The sequence below is a fragment of the Cupressus sempervirens genome, chromosome 7 (genome assembly GCF_028749045.1).
Source record: "Cupressus sempervirens isolate cs-2001-9-10 chromosome 7, ASM2874904v1, whole genome shotgun sequence".
Taxonomy (NCBI): Eukaryota; Viridiplantae; Streptophyta; class Pinopsida; order Cupressales; family Cupressaceae; genus Cupressus; species Cupressus sempervirens.
Genome location: NC_143124.1, coordinates 654,064,254 through 654,086,132, shown reverse-complemented (window position 1 = coordinate 654,086,132; position 21,879 = coordinate 654,064,254). Strand labels below are relative to the sequence as shown.

Sequence of the window (21,879 nt, the reverse complement as noted above, 5' to 3'; positions counted from 1 at the left end):
AAATTATTTAATAAATACCACATAAAATATTTGTTTAGATTATAATATTTGAAGATATAAATCATCCATTTTTTAAGAAATTAAAATAAAAAGTTTAGTTAGTAAAAAAACTAAATAAATGGAGATAAAGGAAATATAAATACTTTTAGATGTAGTAAATTAAATTATAATGATTTTGTAGTGGATATCTATTGGCATTTCTTTAGACAGATTTATTTAAGATATTCATACTGGTTTAAACAAATGGGGTTTTAAGTTTCAATGGTCTTAAAAGAGCAATGAAATTTTGGATAACATGTCAAATAACTATTTACTACAAAATGATTAAAATTTAATTTACCACACCCAAAACTATTTATACTTCCTTTTATCTTCATTTACTTTTTTGCACTAACCTAAATTTTTTATTTTCATTTTAAAAAATTGACGATTTATATCTCCTAAGATTCAAACATTATAATTTTAACAAATATTTAATGTAGTGTTTATTGAATTATTTTTTATTTTTTTTAATAATTAAATTAAAAAATTTGGCGTGTAAATGGTTGTCAAATTTAACCTTAAATCTATCTAAAGAAATATTGATAAATATCCACTACATAATAATTATAATATAATTTAGTACATCTAAAATTATTTATATTTCCTTTATCGTCATTTATTTAGTTTTTTACTAACTTAAACTTTTTATTTTAATTTGTTAAAAAATAGATGATTTATATCTCTAAATATTATAATTTAAACAAATATTTTATGTGGTATTTATCAAACTATTTTTAAAAGTATATTCTGTGTATAATAAAATTTAAACTTTTGATATGTAGATGGTTGTCAAATTTAACTCATAAAAATAAAAAGTTAACATTAACACCCTTACACCATCCCACTCTATGGGCATTAATAAAACCAAATTAAAGACCGATAAGATGACAACATCAAAATTAGGATATCAATTACATTCCAAATTTAGGTCCCGTTGGAGTTGGAATGGAGGCGGTGGGGCAAGCAAAGGCAAGGGATAAACGGATCGATGAAAAACCAATGTGGAAAGGAAATAAGGTCTATTCGACAGCGAAGGAAGGAATTTCCATCAAATATGTCGGTTGCTTTACAGCTTCCACGCTACTCACACGGTGTAGACAAAATCAATCAGTGCTCTGCACATGCATAGTCCCCGAGTCTCGAACCTTGGACCTCACTATACACGCCATACTAGTAAAACAATCAGCAAATGACAATTTAGTTAACCCTGCTAAAAGCTCTGCCCTGGCATCTATCATTCCAATCTTTCTGTCTGTGATTATCTGCTCAGATTCTTGTGTTTGAGCTTCTGCTGTTGGGTTTTTCTTCCAAGATTTTCCCTGTCCGAGATGATGTTACGAAAAGTTTTACTTTTGGGGTTACTTCAATGGGCGTTTATGGTAAGCTATGCCGGAACTGCAAATGGTGTCCCGGAGACATGTGCCGGAATAGTGCCGATGAAGCGGCGGCAACACATAATGTCTATCAGACGATTTGGAGCGGTAGGCGATGGGAGAACCCTTAACACTCAAGCGTTTCAGGCTGCAATCGGTACTATTCGGAAGCTTAATAATATTGGGGGAACTTTACTTTATGTTCCAACTGGAGTTTGGCTCACTGGAAGCTTCAATCTTACCAGTCATATGACTCTGTATCTGGCGAAGAATGCCGTAATCAGGGCTTCGCAGGTAGAGTTTGGACTCTTAAAGTGCTTCTTTGTATTGAATTCTGAATTTTACCGGTTATGTTTTGAGCTTAAATTGTTCGATCTTTAGATCAATATTTTAGCTGAAATTGCTGGATCTCTAGATTAATATTTCAGCTTAGAGTTCTGGATCTCTAGATTAATGTGTTTAATGGATGAACAGGATACAAGGGCGTGGCCGGTGATTAATCCGCTGCCCTCATACGGCAGAGGCAGAGAGCGTCCAGGCGGAAGGTATATTAGCTTTATTCACGGAGACGGCCTTGAGGACGTTGTTATTACTGGTGATTCTCTTCTCCTGTATCGCTTCAGTAGTAAATTTGTTTTGCTTCGTTTTCTTATTTGTTTCTTTTGTTTTTCTAGGTGAAAACGGAACCATCGATGGACAGGGTGAAGTCTGGTGGAATATGTGGCGAGACGGCTCTTTGAAGTATACTAGAGGGAATTTAGTCGAAATTATGAACTCAAGAGATGTTATAATCTCGAATGTTGTCCTTCTGAATTCGCCCTTCTGGAACATACATCCCGTCTACTGTAGGTCAGTTTAGGATTTGGAAATTTGCGTTCCTCTTCCAGTTCAGGGTTTATTTCAAGCTAGGGTTTTTGAATCTTTTGAGTTTGATTGTTGTTTTGGTGACAGCAACGTAGTTATACGCCGAGTGACCATTTTAGCTCCAGCAGATTCACCGAATACAGATGGAATCGATCCTGGTATGTATGGATCTCGATTTGATTTCCTTCGATAGGAATTTCTGTAGCTTATTTAGTGTAGTTTTCTGGAAGGTCAAATGAGTAAATTTTAGAGCGTATATCTTATAACCAGAATGCAGTGCACCTATTTACTATTAAATATAATCTTCTTTGAACACTAACTGCATTTCTGTGCTACTAAATGTAAAAATTGCCGTCACTGAAACTTAAGTGCATTTATTTGCTACTAAATGTAAAAATCACCATATCTGGAAGCTCAGTGCCTCAGTGCACCTACTTCCTACTAAATCTATAAATCGCTCCCTCTGAAAACTAAGTGCACCTATTTGCTACTGAATGTAAAATAAATTCACTATCTATTTGCTGCTAAATGCAAAAATTCACCATCTCGGAAAACTTATTGCACCCCAAGATCTGAATATGGATTGCAAAGCTTGAAAGGAATCTAATGCTCTTTAGACCTATCTTGTTTCATAAGTAATATTTTGGCAATACATTTTACTGAGCAGGTGAGGATAATCCTCACACCCCCTTCCAGCTGAAATTTTGTATCCTTAAAAGCAGCATTCCATTTTTAAAGGGAAATTAACAGCATTCCCAATTAATGGAGATGCATTAGGATTTGCTTTTGTGTATTTCTGAGCTACGTATTATTTCATGGATTCCATTGGCCATTCGATTCCATTTGTAGACATTCAGGTCGAAACTAAATTAATTAAAATTGGTCACTTGCAGCAAATTTTAAAGCAGCCACCTCTGTATGAGTTTCATATCCTCTCAATGTTGGTATAGATCTTCCACTTCTAGCTCTTTTTTCAGCACATTATTGAAATCGGAAATCCATTGTTTAGGTTCTATAATAACACAGAAATGATCTTTGCCAAATTTCACCTATTTTCTGGATGGCTTAAACATCACATACTAAGATTTGATTCTTAGGCTAGAAGTGTTAAAGTCGACTTGCTTTTTCGAAGCATATTTTTCCTTAGTGTGTGATGACCCCTATTACCTAGTAATTGTGAACATAGGACTATGCTTAGGTGCTTTTGTCACCTGAACTACCTGCTCTGTCGTGATTCAAGGCATGACTTTTTATTGCTTTTCTTCTCTATAAAACTTTAGAACTTTAAATTATGATGGCTAATGGCTGCTTTGAAGTGCTACATGTAATTAAACCAGGATCTTTCTTTCTTGCCTCAAGCTCATTATCATGATGATGCTTGCCCAAGAAGGCTTTATCCATGGCAATTGCTTTTTGTTAACGTAGATAAATGTATTTGGTTGAGAAAATCAAAATGTGATACTAAATTAAGTTGTATTAAGTATGTGCAGATTCCAGCTCAAACGTTTGTATTGAGGACAGCTATGTGAGTAATGGGGATGATGTAGTTGCAATAAAAAGCGGGTGGGATGAATATGGAATAGCATATGGACGCCCAAGCTCCAACATTATAGTCCGTCGAGTAACAGGCATCACCACGGGCTTTTCAGGCATTGCCATTGGCAGCGAGACTTCCGGTGGCATCCGTGACGTTCTGATACAGCATGTAAACATTCTCAACTCCGGAACTGGCATAAGACTCAAAACAAATGTGGGTAGAGGTGGCATCATTACAAACATTACAATCTCAGACATTTACATGGAGAATGTTAGAACAGCAATCAAATTCACAGGCAATACAGGAGACCATCCAGATGAAAGATATAATCATCAGGCTGTGCCTGTGGTGAGGAACATTGTAGTGAATAACGTTGTGGGCAGAGGTATTGGCAGCGTGGGTTCTATGGAAGGTATCAAGGGATCTCCATTTCTAAACATATGTTTGTCAAATATCATGCTTCAAGGAGCTGGTAAAGAACTGGCATGGAAGTGTGAAGATGTGGTGGGATCTTCAATTGGCACTATCACTCCTCCTCCATGTGCACAGCTTAACAGCCAAATGTCTGCTTTCTGTCATTCATCATATCTGCACAACCATTGATTCTTTCTATTTCACTTCATTCTTTAGACTCTTAAATAAATTAGGAATCTCCCTATGTCTTGTCTTGTCTTCCATGGAGGTGTTATCTCCTCTTTAATTTTGAGTTTAACCCAATTGAAATACTTTCATTGGATACTCGGAGTTACGAGGATCTATTTGTAGTAAAATTGATTTTAAGATGAGTATTCTTATTTTAGGGGCAATTTTTCTGGTTGAAAAGTTTAATGACATTATAGAAATTTAATCTTTATGCTTCAAGGAGGTGGTAAACGAGTTGACATGGAAGTATGAGGACGAGGAAGGTGCATTAATTGGTGCTATCGCTTCTCCTCCATGTCCACAACCGATCTGCCAACTGTCTTCACTTTTGCTACTCATCTTATCTAAGCAACCATCCATTCTATATGATTGCACTAGTTGGGAATCTTCTTACAATTTGTCTGGCCTTCGTGGAGCAGCTAGTTCCTTTTTTAATCTGACGCGACTCAACTGAAATGCTTTGCTTGTATTCTTGGAATGACTAAATTACAACCTCTCAAGAAAAGAAGATATCTTAATAATATTATTAAGATAAAATGGAAAAAAAATAATGTACAAAAAGGAAGGGGGGCTTTCATTTGAACATGCATTCCTGAACTTATTCATTCTATTTGTAATTAGATATTATATATTGTTAAAAAAAATTTTATCTATGTGATTTTATTATCCATTTATTAGAATTTCTCACTAATAAATAACTAATTTAATAACAAACAATTAATTTCTTTCTAATAGGATGACAAGTGTTGATGAGGTAGAGTAATGTACTAGATTTTAATGAGGTAAAATAGAAAAAGAGTTATCTAAGAAGTGTACTATTCCTTTTCCAACTTAGAGACTATATGCAAATTGATTCCTATATTAATGTTTTCAATTATTTTTAATTGAATTATAAAATGGACTATATCTATTCAATACACAACAAAGAAACATAAAAATAATCGTCTATAAGAGTTGCTAACAGAATTTAAAATAATGGACATCTAATTTGAAAAACAAAGATAAAGAGAATCATACATTGAATTAAGATTATTATCTTAGATTTGTATGTATACAACATATCAACACCATGCGCTGTGACATGGAAAACAAAACCTTAAAATCAAATTAATTAAGAAAAAACTAGTTTTGTTGCAATGTTAGAATAATGTGTACATAATTGACTTTATCAATTAATTTAGAGTTTTGCGATCATATTTTCTAGCTTGCTTCAAAAGCCTAAAATTCTACATCTATAGGTAGTTCCTAGTTGGCCTTTAGTAGCCGAATGAGAGTTAATCTTACCATTACCTCCCTCTTTTTGGACAAAGAACATTGCCATCACCCTTTTCTTTTATTGGCACATTCTTCATGTTATTACTCATCTTATTCATAAGATGATCAATAAATTTTATCCTCTACAAACTTTAAATAGTTAGACTAAGATTGCAATTGCTTTCAAGAAAAGCAAGCAATTTGGCAATATGAAGAGGTAAGTTTGTGAAAACCATTTGAGCTTCAATTTGAAGGGTTAAGCAAGTGTGAGAGGAGGAAGTCAATGACAAGCTATCTACAAGTCCAAGTGATAATATTGTGGTGAGAAGAAAAATTTAGAGATATTTTCCATGACCAAGCTTAAATGGAAAATAGTAAGTTTGGAGGAGATATTCTCCATGTCTAGCCTTCATGGAGTAGCTAGCTCCTTTTTTATTTGACGCGACTCGATTGAAATGCTTTGCTTGTATTCTTAGTATGCCTAAATTACAACCTTTCAAGAAAATAAGATATTGTAATAATATATTTTTTAACACAAAATGCAAAAAAACATATATGTACATATATAGAGTGCATGAGAGGATTTTAACATAAAAAAGAAGAGAAAAAATAAACTTGGAAAAATGCCTCTCATGTCCGCTTCTCCCGTTCTTGTTTTTGTTTTTGGGTTTGAACTCGTGTCTTCTCCCGCCCATTCTCTGGTGGGCTATGGTGTTGGGTTTTGTCCTTTGGCCATGGTGTTGGGTGACCCCTCTGCTGCGTTTTGGGGTGGGGCTTTTGCTCTTGCGGCTCCTGTTGGGGTGGCTCTCTGACATGATGCTCAACCTCGAGGTGTTGTGGGAGGATCAAACATCTCTTATGCTAATGTGGTTGCCTATGAGGTAGACACTAGAGGTCAAGCTGTGTGTTTGGGGCTTCATGCTACTATGTCGGTTGCTGTAAGTAACCTGATTAAGATTGATCTAGAGTATGATATTGTTGATGAGATTTCCACATATGTGGCAGACTTCTCTTCTACAGCTGCTATCTTTTGTTTTAGGGGGATTTTGGCCCTCTTTGTCAGATGTGCATGCCTGCATCTTCAAATATTAGGAGCCTATCATTTCAGATTTAGTTCAGATTTACCCTGTGGCAAGGGGTTTTTTTATTATAAAATTTGCTACTACTGAATATAGAAATGCCATCCTGCGTCGTGGTTTCTCTTGGGAGGAGAGGTTCCCCCTAATGGCTAAACCTTGGTATAAGGTTTTTGACTCGTCGATTGAATCCTTCAATAGGATTCCTCTGTGGGTTAGGTTGTCGATTCTTCCCCTTCACTTATGGTTGGATTCTATCTTGGAGGTTGTGGGGGAGGCTCTCGAGGATTTCTTGTTGGTTGATTCCGTGTCTTCCAATGTTTATTGGACGACGTATGCACGTATTCTTGTGGAGATTGACATCTCCAAGGGGCTCCCTGAAATGATTAAGTTGGCCTCTCCTAATGACTCTTGGATTCAGCTTCTTGATTATGAGGGTATTCCTTTTAGATGCAAAAAAATGTCATAAGACTGACCACCTCTCAGCGTGATGCTCCTATGAAAAGGTTAGATCGAAGAAGTCACCTTCTTGGTGGAAGGGGTTTCAGATGATCATTACACAATTCAAAAAGTATCCTCTGATGGGGATGGGTTGGTTGGCTCCTCTCAGGATTCTTTGGTGGCAGATTTTGTTGTTGTCTCTGATGATTCAAATGATGCCCTTACAACGATGGCCATTATAGTTGTCCCTCCTTCAGTTGTTGTAGCTGTTGATTTGATTGTTGCCCCTCTTACAGCTCTGTCTCAGGATGATGTCGTTGTTCCTTCTACTGCTATGGTACTGTCACCGAGTGATGGTGGTGTTTCTTCTCATGCTGCGAGGGTGTTGGAGGTTGGTTGCAGTGTTGCTGACCTTGCATGGAAAAAGGCTGCTGGGAAAGTGGAGGATGGATAGACAACAGTAAAAAGAAAAAATGTCAAGTCCTCTACTCCTTTGTTTGATGTCTTTATGTTCTCAAAAGATGAGACTGAAATGTAAATCTTGAGGCTTGGTTTTCTTCACCTACCGCTCACCTGTTCTTTTTGAGGCTGTCCCTTTTTGTTTGGTTCTCCTGGCCTTTTTGGCCTATTGTTCTTTGTAGTTTGACATGGTCTAGGGCTAATTGTCTATTTCTTTTGTAACCATGGGGTTCAGGCACTCGTTCAAAACCCGTTTTGGTGGTATAAGTGTACCATGTTATCTGTGAGGCCACCCTGGTCACCTTTTTTTGGTTGGTGATCTGTTTCACCCTTGGGCTATTGTATTTTTTTTGTGGACTTCATTGAAAATATTTAAATTTGTAGTAGCCTATTGGTATCCCAGGCTAGGTTAGTGTTGTCTCCCCATGTTGATGATGTTATAGCGAGTTCATCATCGATGAGCTCATCAAATGTTTGTGTGCCCCATACTTGCATAACATGCAAGATATTTGTCTGGGTCCCACAGGTGATCTTTTTTATTTGAGGGGGATACACCAGATGCACGTACAGAGGCTACACACCCTAAAATGAGAGAGGAGGGGCATGCAAAGGCATGAAATCCTTCTGTATCAGTACGTCTATACATTTTTTTTATGATGGAACACGACCCAATAACAGAATGGAGACAACAGAAAAGGGGGAATGATATTAACTGAAAAAATAAGCTAGTACAAACAGTATAGGAAAATAAACTTCGAAACATGCCCTAAGGGCTTACAATAGCATCAATCTGGAGATAATTTCTCCTTTCAGTACCTCCTCTCAAACTCCACTCCGAACTGCCTTTTACAATGCCAAAAATCTCCTTAAATAGACCCCGGAGGGTTAAGGACTAGGAGTACATTCTAGAAAGTGCTAGTAGGCATCCACCGACCAAATAGAAGCTTCCAGAAGATGCGTTAGAAGTCAGTGCAAATCTAGAAGAATCCAGAAACGGTAACCGAACTTTCGGGAGGCATAACTTTTGAACCGTAGCTCCAATTAACGAACCGTTTACATTTCCAGAAAGCTCTCGAAGCTCTCTATAGCCCTATGGACTAGCTTCACTTGTTCCCCATTTTTTGACCCTTTTCGAGGTCATTTAATGCCCCTAACCTGACTTTGAAGCATTCTTAGGAGGTCTCCAAAACTCGAAAAACTGCAGTAACTTTCAAACCGTGGGGCCTATTGACCTGATTCTTTTTCTGGAATGCTCTAAATCATGATTACATTCATCTGGCCAATTCACACCTTCTAGTTTACCAAAATGATGGCCCAATTACATGCTCCTATTTTTTTGGGATTTTCAAACACACTGATAGTGGAACTGTGAGAGTTGGAACCTTTATTTGACCCAAATGGGTGTCCAAAAATGAAAACACATGAAATAGAAACTAAGTCTAAGTACATTTTTTGGGTGACACAGGATTGCCCTTATACCTCTGGATGCTCCTGCATCAGACACCCAGGGTAGATTGAAAAGTGACATTGTCACTTTATGAATGGTAGAGGAAATCCCAAATGGGAAACCTCAGCTGCTGAAATCCAAGTTGAGTCCTCGATCGGCCGTCCTTTCCACTTCACCAAATACTCTTCATACTACCTATTTCTGGTATTCCTACCCACACGATGATCTAGAATGTCTTCTATCTCCTCCTTCTTAGAAGTAGGAATCAGACATGGCTCTAACACCAGCTCCTCATCTGCACCATCATCATGATACTCTGTTAAATTTGCAATGTTGAAAATGGGAGAAATGTGAATACCATCTGGCAGCTTCACTTTATATGCATTTCCTGAGTCATGTTTCTTCAAAATTTTGCAGGGGGCCAAATTTCTTTATTTTCAACTTGTTGTAAGTACCGGCTGGAAATCTTTCTTTTCGTAAGTGCACCATGACTAGATCCCCTACTTGGAATTCCTTATGTCTTCTCCTTAGATCAGCCCTAGCTTTATACTCTTGATTCATCTTGGTAATGTGTGCCTGAACCTCCTCATGTAGATGCTTGATATGTTTAGTGAATTCCTCAGCTTCAACACTTGTCCTCTCCCCTTGCTCTATCTTCCTCAATTCTGGTGCAGTCCTTGGGCTACTCCCATATACAATTTGGAATGATGATTTTTCAGTACTCCTATTTATAGAGTTATTGTAAGAAAACTCTGCTTGTGGTAGAATCAAATCCCATCCCTTGGGCTTATCCCCAACTAAACATCTCAACAAATTGCCCAGACTTCTATTTACCACTTCTGTTTGGCCGTCAGTTTGTGGGTGATGCGTGGAACTGAATTTCAAGTCTGTTCTCAACTTTTTCCACAATGTCCTCCAGAATTACCCCACAAATTTAGTATCTCTGTAAGAAACTATGCTCCTTGGGAGACCATGTAGTCTCACCACCTCTCTGAAGAACAAGTCTGCAATATGGACAACATCATGAGTTTTGTGGCATGGAATGAAATGTGCCATTTTGGAGAACCTATCAACCACCACAAATACTGATTCATTACCCCTTTGTGTCCTTAGCAATCCAAGAACATAATCCATACTTATGTCCTCCCATGGCCTTGATGGAACAGGCAATGACTGATATAGGCTAGTATTGTGACTAAAGCCCTTGGCAACTCTGTACAAACTTCTTCACATCCTGTAAAATTTGAGGCCAAAAATAATGTTCTCTAAGAATGGAAATGGTCTTATCTCGACCAAAATGTCCTGCCATCCCTCCACTATGTTTCTCCTTAATCAGATTTTCCCTCATGGAACTCCTTGGAATGCACAATTGACTACCCTTGAACAACATGCCATCCTGAATCAAATAGTCTAACCACTTGGTTCTATCTACAACAACAGGTTCTTTACAAGCTTTCCATGCTTCAGCAAAATCAGGATCCTTGGGGTACAAATTCTTGAGTTCATCAAACCCAACTACTTCAACTTGCATTACTGTAAGCAACAATTGTCTCCTACTTAGTGCATTTGTAACCCTATTAGATTTTCTACTTCTATGCTTCAACACAAATGTATAACTTTGCAAGAACTCTACCCACTTCATATGCGTTTGATTCAATTTACCTTGGCTATTTAGGTACTGTAATGCCTGATGATCAGTATATAAAAAAAATTCCTTTGGCAATAAATAATGCCTCCATTTCTTTAAGGCCTTAACTATTGCATAGAACTCTTGATCATAAACAGAATACTTCTTCTTTGCATCATTCAATTTTTCACTAAAATATGCAATAGGCTTACCTTCTTGGCTTAATACAGCGCCAATAGCACTGCCACTAGCATCACAATCCACCTAGAACACTTTTCTAAAATTTGGAAGTGCCAACACAGGCTGTTTTGTCACCTTCTTCTTCAGCAATTCAAAACTTCTCGCAGTTGCTGCAGTCCATTTGAACTCTTTTCTATCCCCTCTTATTGTATCAGTTAGGGGTGCACATATGCCACTGAAATTCTTAATAAACTTCCTATAAAAACTAACCAGACCATGAAATGATCTTACCTCAGTAGCAAACCTTGGAGTAGGCCATTCCAAGATGGGTTTTACCTTCTCTGGATCCATTTTGAGACCTTCAAGTGATATAACAAACCCCAAATAGACTAACTCCCTTTTTGCAAAGATACATTTCTTCAGATTAATTAATAGTTTCTCTTCCCTTAGTCTTTCAAGGACACTACGAATATGCAGTAAATGTTCTTCCAAAGTCTTGCTGAAAATTAAAATATCATCCAAATAAACAATAACAAATTTTGCCAAGAACTTCTTAAGTACCTCATTCATGAGCCGCATGAAGGTGCTTGGGGCGTTCATCAATCCAAAGGGCATGACTAACCACTCATAAAGACCCTCCTTGGTCTTGAAGGTTGTTTTCCACTCATCTCCTTCTCGAATCGGTATCTGATGATAGCCACTCTTGAGATCTATCTTTATGAAGTATTGAGCTCCACTCAAGCAGTCCATAAGATCATCCATCCTTGGCAAAGGAAACTGATACTTGATGGTTATCCTATTTATAGCTCGAGAATCTGTACACATCCTCCACTCTCCATCCTTCTTTGGTGCGAGTACTGCAGGTACTGCACATGGACTCAGGCTCTCTCAAATCAAGCCCTTCCTCAATAGCTCCTGAACCTGTCTATTTAGCTCCTCTGTTTCAGTAGGAGTCATCCTGTGAGCAGCCTTGTTAGGAAAACTAGCTCCTGGAATCAGATCTATTTGATGACTGATTTGCCTTACTGGTGGCAATCCATCTGGAACATTATCAGAGATAATATCTCCAAACTCCCCTAGTAAATCTGAAACTTCAAGTGGCATTTCACTACTACCTTCTTTATCTTTCCTAGGAATCAAAGCATAGCACATATGCTGATGTTTCATGCCATCTAAAAACTTCCTTCCATCAACAAGAAAAATCCTAGCACTGCTACATACCTTTTCACCTTCCTTTTTCATGGACTTCAATTTGTGGCGAACTCCATCCTTTGTCAGAGAGTATGTGTTTGCATTTCCATCATGTACTACATGTCTATCAAATTGCCATGGTCTACCCAACAATAGATGGCAAACATCCATCGAAATAACATCACAGAGAACTTCATCATGGTAACTCCCAATTTTGAATTTCACTAAACATTGTTCACTTACCAAGACCTTATGATCATCTTTTACCCAAGCAATCCGATAGGGCTGGGGATGTTTCTCCTTCTTGAGCTTCAGCTTAGAGACCATCTCTTCTGATACCAAGTTATCAGTGCTACCACCATCAATGATCACGTCACAACATTTATCCTCACACTTGCATCTGGTACGGAACAAACTCCTCCGTTATCCTGGTTCAATCTCACCACTTAGTAGGACTCTTTCATTTACCAAGGTCTCTCCTCTTTCTGCATCCTCTGAATGTGATGATTGTGCATCCTCATCCACATGAGCAACCCTAGCTTGGCCCTCAGCTCTCCTATCTGTCCTTCCTTGCCATTGAGGGCATTCAAAGGCACGATGACCTTCTTCATTGCAATGAAAATAGGTACCATGAAAACCTCCTCTTCCTTGTCCATGTCCTCTACCTCTTCCTCTTTGATTTCCAAAGTCTTGGTCATGGGAGCAGCTGAAACTCTCATTCCTCTGGTTCCTGCTAGTACCCACATCTTCATTTTTCTTTTGGGTTTCATTGTGGCCTCCAGATGATCTACTGCTTCCCCTTCCTCCTTGACTGCGCCCTCATTGTCTTCCTTCAAAACTTTTATTTAGCTTCTCTTCAACTCATAGGGCAAACTGGTATGCCTCTTCAACGCTGGTCATTCTTACCAGACTTAATTCCTCCAGGATGCTAGGTCGCAACCCACTGATATAATGAGCAACCTTCTCCTTATTTGCTTATGCATTCCCTGCTCTAATCAAGAGTCGGTAAAATTCCTCTGTATATTCTTGGACTGATTTTCCTACTTGCTTTAACCCATGCATCTTCTTAAACAAATCAAGCTCGTAGTCCACAGGAATGAACTGCTCCTTCAATTTGTCCAACATGCGATCTCATCTTGTGATCTTCTCCTTTCCTCTTCTGTTTCTTTCCACTTGAACCTCTTGCCACCATATTTTGGCATGGCCTTTCAGTTTGTCCTTTGCAAACTTAACCCTATTTGGGTCCCTGATATCCTCATACTCAAAGTATTCTTCTAGTTCATTGATCCAATCGATCAACTCATCTGGTTTCAGATTTTCTGAAAATACACCCACTTCAATTGTAGGTCTTTTCCCAAACTTAGTAATGGCCCTAAAAAGCCTTTCCTCTACATGATTCAAAACTTTTCCATCAAATTCCCCTTCTGGTTTCATTACTTCTTCTTCATTGTCATCCTCACTGTCGTCACTGTAGAACAAGATTTAGTATGCAAAGAACATTAACAATAAAGTAAACATTCACAAACCAAAACTAAATTCACATATATGTTTAGACAAAGAAAAGAAAACAAGAAAGTGCAAACCTCACAAGAGAAAACACTCCATGCTTTCTTGATTTTGTAGATGTGTCCTTTGATGTGGATGTGTGCTCAAGATGCTCAAAGCTGCTTCAATGGAGATGGGTAAATGGCAAATTGGTAGCCTTGTGAGCTCTAAATTTGGCATTATAAGGTTAAGATTGATGGCTTTGGTTCTCAAAATAGCATGGTAACTTTAGCTCAAAGATTGTTGTTGAAATGGCTTGGGATGGGATTCAATTTATAGGCCAAGGGGTAGAGGGATGGAGGGCTTAGATGCAAGGATGGGGAGATGGTTAAGGAGGGCTAAGATGAACTCAAAGGGGAGCACATGGATTGTGCTTATTTATCACCAATGGGAAGGTGACACTTGTCACAAGGAAGATGAGTGTGAGAGGGTAGGGTAAGGGGTTGGTTAAAGGCATGATGAGTGGGGTTGAGTATGTAAGAGAGATGTAAGAGGAATGAGTGTGGAAGAGCGAAGAGTGTGGAAGATGGATGTAAGAGTCATGAGTGGGCTTGTAAGAGTCTTTTATGTTTTGTAAGAGCACTCATGACTTGGTGGTTGGGATTTTTGAGGGGAGACTTTGATTTGGTTTAGGAAAATCTTAAACTTGTTTAGGGAATGTGACAACATTAGGGGGTGGATTAGGCTTGGGTTTAGGGTTAGATTAGGGATGTGCAAGTGGATGGCATTAATGAGGGTGGGTGAGTTAGTGGCTAAGCTTGGTTAGTATGGGTGGATGGGGTGGATTAGGCTAAATGGAGGGTTAGGGATAAGTTAGGAGTTTTTGGATTTGAGGATTTTATTTATCAAATAGATTTATTTAATAAATGGAGATTTTTGGAATTAGATAGGAGAAAAGGATTTAATTGATAAATAATAGGTTATTTGATTTATCAATTAGGACTATAGATGATTAATTAAATTAATTAGCTAGGGATGGCAAAGGATTAATTAAATAAGAATTTAATTAATGATGCCTTTAGAGATAACTAAATAGGATTACTAAAGCGGTGTAATCAAATTTAGGTGTCTAAATTTTGCCCCTCTTTGACATAGTGTTGAGACAACACTATTTCAAAGAAGTTTGAATGAAGACGACATGAGGAAGATGTTTTAGCAACAAAGTTGCCCCAGTCTCGGATAAGAAGAGGAGAGACTAGACTTAGATGATGCCCCCTCAAGAAGGCGGCGGTGAGAGAAATGAGGCTCAACGACTTTTTGAAAAGTACAATAAATTGATATGAGCTAAGACACAGATTGGAAAAGAGAAGGGGCTGAATTAGCTCAAACTCTCACTATGGGAGAATGATAAAGGGAAATTAGAGGCACAATAGTAAAGCAAGCTTAAGACTTTCTAGGATTGGGGGGGGGGGGGGGGGGGGATGGAGAAGCAAAGTGCTATAAAAGGAATCTAGGATAAGGAGATGGATGATGGGATGATAAAGCTGATGCAACAGGATTTCAAAGAGTCAGATTGGCGGAAGATGGGTTTTGGAGATCCCTAGGACTAGGATTGTGGATCTCAAAAGATGAGGCTTGGTGGATTGATTTGATTGGTGGATCCCTAAGACTAGGATTGTGGATCTCTAAAGCTAAGCATGAGGAGTGATTCAAAAAAATACTGTTGCATAAGCTGGGGTAGGAGTGACAGATGCAGGATATGGATGGGGGATAATGGAGATGAAGGGAATCTATTGAAGCTTTTTGAGCGGGGGGATACTTCAAAGAGAAGTACCACCATGTAGTTGAGCACTAGATTTGCTATAGGACTGTTGGTTAATTGCTAAGGTTACCAAGAACATCAAGGCCTTTTCACCAACCATCCAGAGGACTGACGAACTGACTCAAAAAAAACACGCAAGGATTGCCCCAGTATTACACATGAATCCTAGAGGAAGCAGTGTGGAAATGACACTAGGTAACCCACAAGAAAAAAAAGAAAACAAGAGAAAGACATGATCAAGACCTTACGCTCTGATTGCCCCATTCGCAGCATACGATGATATGGAAGATCATGGCAACCTTGAGGAGGGAACAAGGAGATTGCTTGGAAAAAATATTTCAAGACCCAAAAGGGAAGATCCCAAATCAAAAGAAAGCGAAAATCCAAAAGAGAACCGTTTGCCAACGAGATGGGTAGGACGAGGTACTAATGGACCAAGATCAGACATGAGGAAAGCTATATCCTGGAAGGACCTATCGGAGAGCACCTAAGCTAGTGGATTTGGATGAGGGATGCGTCTGGCAAGATGAACTAAGAAGGATAACACTTTGGTGATAGGAAATCTAGCTAAAGGATGCATTGGAATAGCTAACCAAGATGTGTGATGTGTGCAAGATGTTGATCAAGGACGAACTGACACGAACACTGGATAGATACAATGGTACTAAGCTAAAGAGGATGTTCAAGCTGACGGGCCAAGATATGTTACAAATGTACAAGTTTGTTCATGTTTGGGGTTTGTGAGATGGAAATGTTTGTGAAGGGTGGGATATCTGTAATAGTTGATAGGTGGATAGTTAGATGGTTTGCGAAAAGCTTAAGTGAAAATGGGGTTTTTTGTGTGCATGTGATAGGATACAAGCTAGGATACAAGATTATTTACAAGCTAGAATATTGTACAAGCTTTGGACAAGATTCAGATATACAAGCTATGATACAAGGGATTTACAAGGTATAATACAAGCTTTGGTACAAGATTTTACAAGCTGAGGTACAAGATTTACAAGCTGAGGTACAAGCTTTACAAGCTGTACAGGAGGTATTTACAAGCTCCATCAGATTTTGGATATTTGGTTGGAACACTAAGGGAACAAGCAGGTATTTTATGGGATGGTGGGTGGATGGATGAGGGATAGGATAGTGATAGATAATGGATTAGTCTTTAGTACACAAGGCGCCTGAATTACCAGGTTTTCACCAAGGTACCTATCCAAGGCGCCTGAATTGCCAAGTTTTCACCATTGGATGCTTATTTCTCTTTACTATTTTTTTGTATTTTTCAAAAGCTGGGTATACCAAGGATCTTCAAGCATAGAACTTCTTGAGATGAATGATGTTAGTAGGATCATTAAAGAGTTCCCCTTCTGGTGTAGATAATTGATAGGCTCCGGAGCCAAAGGATGCAATGACAACATAAGAACCGAGCCATGTGGGTTCAAACTTGCCTTTCTTTTCTCGATCTGCTTGGACTTTCATGTTTTCTTTGAGGACCATGTCACCTGGCTGAAAGTGTCGTGGGAGCACCTTTTTGTTGAAATTTCTTTTGAGACGAGTTTGGTAGACTGTGAGATGGTCATAGGCTTGTTGTCTCTTCTCGTCTAAGAGATCTAGCTGGGTGAGCCGAGCTACTCTGTATTCTTCATCTGATATTTTCCCTCACAAAGATATGCATAGTGAGGGAAGTTCAACTTCTATAGGTAATACCGCTTCGACGCCATAGACTAGGGAGTATGGAGTTGTGCCTGTGGATGTACGGAAGGAAGTTCGATAGGCCCATAGGGCTGGATTTATTTGTAGGTGCCAATCACGGCCGGAATCATTGACAACTTTCTTTAGGATTTTGAGGAGGGTTTTGTTAGTTGCCTCTGCCTGGCCATTACCTTGTGGGAAATATGGGCTAGAAAAGCGGTGATGGATGTAGAGGGAAGTGCATAATTCTTCCATATTGAGATTTTCAAAGTTACCTCCGTGGTCAGTGAAGATGGTGGATGAGATGCCGAAGTGACAAACAATGTGGTATAAGATGAACTTGGAGACCTGAACTCCTATAGCTTAGACTAGGGGGACTGCTTCCACCCATTTAGTGAAATAGTCTGTAGTTGTTATTATCCATTTATGTCCATCAGATGAGAGAGGTGTGATAGTTCCAACTAGATCAAGGCCCCAACAAGAAAAAGGCCAAGGTGGTGCAATAGGCTATAGATCTTGTGCTGGAGCGCGCACAAGATTTGCGTGCTGTTGACATGGGAGACACTTTCTGAAAAAATCACAGGAGTCTTCTTCAATGGTAGGCCAATAGTAACCTGCTCTAAGGATTTGTCGTGCTAGGACAATACCACTCGTGTGGGCATCACAAAGTCCAGAGTGTACTTCTTTTAATGCCATCGCGGCCTCATTTTTATCTAAACATCGAGAGAGAGTATCGTGATAACCCCGACGATATAGGGTATTGGCTATGATAACATAGCGGGATGATTTTTGGATAAGGTTTTGGCATTGGGTGCATGTGAGGTGAGGGGATATCATACCATCTTGTAAGTAAGCGTGAATTTCATGGTACCAAGGAGATTGGGGACCAACCAAGATACAAACATGGTTTGAGTCCTCATTCGCATAAGCGGGTGTGAGGAGCTGCTCGACTAAAAACTCATACTACGTAGCTTCTTGGGGAATTTCCAAGAGCGAGCCGACAGTGGCCATGGCGTCTGCTGCCTTGTTCTGCATTCGTGGCACTTATGTAAACTGAAGCTTTGTAAAATGATGAGTTAGCTGATCAACTAGCTCTTTGTAGGGTAATAGCTTTTCGTCTTTGGTTTGATATTCATTTAGGACTTGCTTGATGATGAGCTGAGAATCGTCAAAGATTTGTAACTCAGTGATATTCCATTCTGTAGCTATCTTTAATCCTGCTACAAGAGCTTCATATTCTGCTATATTGTTGGTGCTAGGGAATTGTAGCTTGAAGGCTTTTGGAATGTAATCTCCTTGAGGTGTAACCAACAATATTCCTGCCCCTGATCCATGAGATGTGTATGAGCCATCAAAATAAAGCTTCCATGGGGGTTGTTCTTCAATTAGGTAGATATGCTCATTTGGAAATTTGGTGAGCAAAGGATATGCATCTACTAAAGGTGCATTAGCTAGGTGATCTGCTATAGCTTGCCCTTTGATTGCCTTTCTGTCCACATACTGGATGTCAAATTCGCTAAGGAGCATAACCCATTTGGCCAAACGGCCTGTAAGTGCTATTCTGGAGAGCATATTCTTGAGAGGGTCAATCTTGGAGACTAGTTGGATGGTATGACTTAGCATGTAATGGCGAAGCTTTTGAGTTGAGAAAACAACTGCCAAAAAAGCTTTTTCCATAGGAGTGTAATTGAGTTCATAACCAACTAGGGTTCTACTGATGTAGTAGATGGCTCTTTCTTTGCTGTAGTCATCGAGTTGTGCTAGAAGTGCCCCTAGAGCAATAGGTGTTGCTGATATGTACAAAATCAAGGGATGACTAGGAACTGGTGGAACCAAGATAGGGGGATTGGCTAGATACTGCTTGAGCTGATCGAAGCTGCGTTGAAATAAAGGATCCCACTTGAAGTTCTCATTCTTCTTTAGAAAATGTGAAAATGGTGTACACTTATCTGCAAGCTGGGAGATGAAGCGCCAGATAGATTGAAGCTTTCCCTGAAGAGAGAAAAGCTGTCGCAGTGTCTGGGGAGGAGGCATGTCTAAGATAGCCTTGACCTTTTTGGGGTCGATCTCTATACCTTGTTTAGAAACTATGAAGCCTAGAAGCTTGCCAGATGTGACACCAAAGACACACTTCTTGGGATTTAGCATGAGATGATATTGGGCTAACCTATCAAAGACTTTCTCCAGGTCAGCGAGATGATCCATGAAGGTGTGAGATTTTACTAGGATATCATCCACATAATCTTCCAAAATGCTATAGATAAGATCATGGAAAATGGCTTTCATAGCTCTTTGATAGGTAGCCCTAGCATTCTTTAGGCCAAAAGGCATCATGGTGTAGCAAAAGGTTCCCCAGGGGATAGTGAATGCTGTCTTATGTTGATCCTCTTTTGCAATCTTGATCTGATTATACCCAGAAAATCCATCCATAAGGGACAGAATTTCATGTCCAGCTATAAGATCTATAATCATATCTATGTTGGGCAAGGGAAAATCATCCTTTGGACAAGCTTTGTTAAGATCTCTGAAATCAGTGCAGATTCTGATGTCACCGGAAGGCTTAGTGACAGGGACCATGTTGGAGATCCACTCTGAGTAGTCAATAGGTCGGATAGCCTTAGCAACTAACATTATTTCTAATTTAGCTTTGACCAGTAATGCCACCTTGGGGTGCATTTTTCTAAGCTTTTGTCTGACGGGCTTGATCTTTGGGTTGACTGCAAGATGGTGAACTACAAGCTTTGGATCCAATCCTGGCATATCCTGATATGACCATGCAAATCGACCAATATTCTCTCTTAAGACCTCAAAGAGGAGGTCAGCTTGGTCTTGTGACAGGGATGCAACAATGTGAACAAGTCTAGGGATCTCTAAAGAACCGATGTTGACTTCTCTAGTATCCTCTATTAGAATAGATGACACCTCTAGACGATTATCTTGAGGAAGCAATACTAAATCCTCATGTTCTGCTTGTGGCTCTGGATTTTCTTGTTGAGGGGCTTTCTTCATTGCATTAGCTAGTCCTGGTTTCACCTTAGTTCCAGTTTTGGGTGCATCGGAACTAGGTTGGGGATTTTCTCCAAAATACCCCTTGGGATCTAGCTTATAGATATAGGCAGAATCTGGCTTTGTCTTCTTGTGAGGTGTTTCAGCTCCCATGAATCTTAGAAGCACCTCCTCTAATGTGAATTCATCAATGTGTATGATGCTTGGTTGGTCCCAATCTATGAGTTGTGGATGAGCAAGTGGTAGGTCAATGAGATGGATGGATAGTTCTTGGAGAACATAGTCTCCTAGGAAGATTTGGTCTGGGATATCGTCGTAGGCTCTCTTTTCAACTTCCTTAGGAATGTCTTCGATTTTGACAAGGTCGTGGTGGATGTTCGAAAAAGCGTGACCGTTCTTGTTGGTGCTACCAGTTGTGGGTATGCCAAAGCCAAGACCTGACTTCCTTTCCCACTTATGTGCTTCGATGGGACATTGCATGCTCCTTTCTTCTGGTCCTAGTCCACCACCTTGATAGTTCCATTTTTCAGTGATGAGCTTATGTTCTTGGGGATACTTCTGGCTGAAGTGATCAAGGCATGCTTGATTTCTTGGAGGTGCATCCTTATGTAACCAATTGTTGATATCTGGAGTGAGCTCCTCATGAAGAGGGGTTTTTGAGGATACAAAGGTTGTTGGGCCAAACTGTTTGTATCGAGGAGGTGGAATCTCCTTAGCTTTGTGATATGTCGGCTATCCATGGGTATGTGGATCAAGTGGGATTACTCCGACAGCAAATGCATCTGACAGACTATATTCTCCACAACCTTTGTTGCTGATCTTTATGGTAGATAGGGTGGAGGTGAGGATGGTTTCTGCATCATTACAAGTGTGGGATGAGCTGGCGATGGCTGTGCCGATGTCTATTCCAGGGAAATGGTTTGTATATGAAGCTTCAACTGCATTGCAGTAAGCAAAGGGTTATGGATCAGCATGGATGGTTACCTCAGTGCCCTGATGCGGAAATTTGATGCACTGATGGTAGGTGGATGGAACAGCCTTCATAGCATGAATCCATGGGCAACTGAGGAGGATGTTAAATGGTAGGTTTAGATCAACAACATGGAAAACTATCTCTTGGATGACCGGCCCAACCTTGATTGGTAGCAAAATAGTTCCTTCTGTGGTTCTTTCCAAGTTGTCATAAGCTTTGATGGTGATAACTTCACTGATCATATCTGCCTCAGTATACCCAGCTTGTTTTATGAATTTTAGGGTGCAAATGTTCAAGGCTGATCCTTTATCTATCATTACTCTTTTCACGGAAAAATTGGATACCATGATGGCTATGCGAAGCGGAAGGGTGTGATCTGGCTCAACCGCGAGTATGTCGGTGGGTTTGAAAGATAGGGCACATGAGGATGAAAGGTGTCTAACAAGATTACGAAAATCAGTAGCATTGATATTAGAAGGGACACAGGATTCTATGAGGGCACTATCAAGGATGTCTTTGTACATAGGACTAGTGCGGAGAAGGTCTAAAATGGAGATTTGGACTGGCATGTTCCCAAGGTGTTCCAAGATATTGTACCAGCTTTTTGATGGAGCTAATGAAATTGGTGGGCTTGTGATGTTAAATCACGCTCTTCGAGTGGTGACTGCACACTCATTATCTAGTCCTCGGATATTGATAACATTGACAGAAGGCTCTTTCTCGGATATACAACCTATAAGGCTACCATAGTCTATATAGGATGAAGTGTGG

The 21,879-nt window shown here is 39.4% G+C and overlaps 1 protein-coding gene across 1 annotated transcript; it reads left to right on the top strand.

The window, feature by feature from the left end:
• The first annotated feature begins 1,119 nt into the window (after nt 1-1,119).
• Nucleotides 1,120-4,622, top strand: LOC149548364 (putative polygalacturonase). The gene is made up of 5 exons (XM_089792449.1): nt 1,120-1,709; nt 1,890-2,010; nt 2,090-2,264; nt 2,367-2,437; nt 3,770-4,622. Exons 1-5 carry the CDS (start codon nt 1,371-1,373, stop codon nt 4,417-4,419), a joined length of 1,356 nt encoding a protein of 451 aa, XP_089648575.1. The 5' UTR covers nt 1,120-1,370; the 3' UTR covers nt 4,420-4,622.
• Nucleotides 4,623-21,879: the final 17,257 nt, after the last annotated feature.

Excerpts from the sequence above, each read along its gene's own strand:
- LOC149548364 (XM_089792449.1), top strand. The coding sequence starts at position 1,371 with ATGATGTTACGAAAAGTTTTACTTTTGGGGTTACTTCAATGGGCGTTT. Across the intron at positions 2,011-2,089 it reads TGAGGACGTTGTTATTACTG|GTGAAAACGGAACCATCGAT; the intron begins GTGATTCTCTTC and ends TTGTTTTTCTAG. Across the intron at positions 2,265-2,366 it reads ATACATCCCGTCTACTGTAG|CAACGTAGTTATACGCCGAG; the intron begins GTCAGTTTAGGA and ends TTTTGGTGACAG.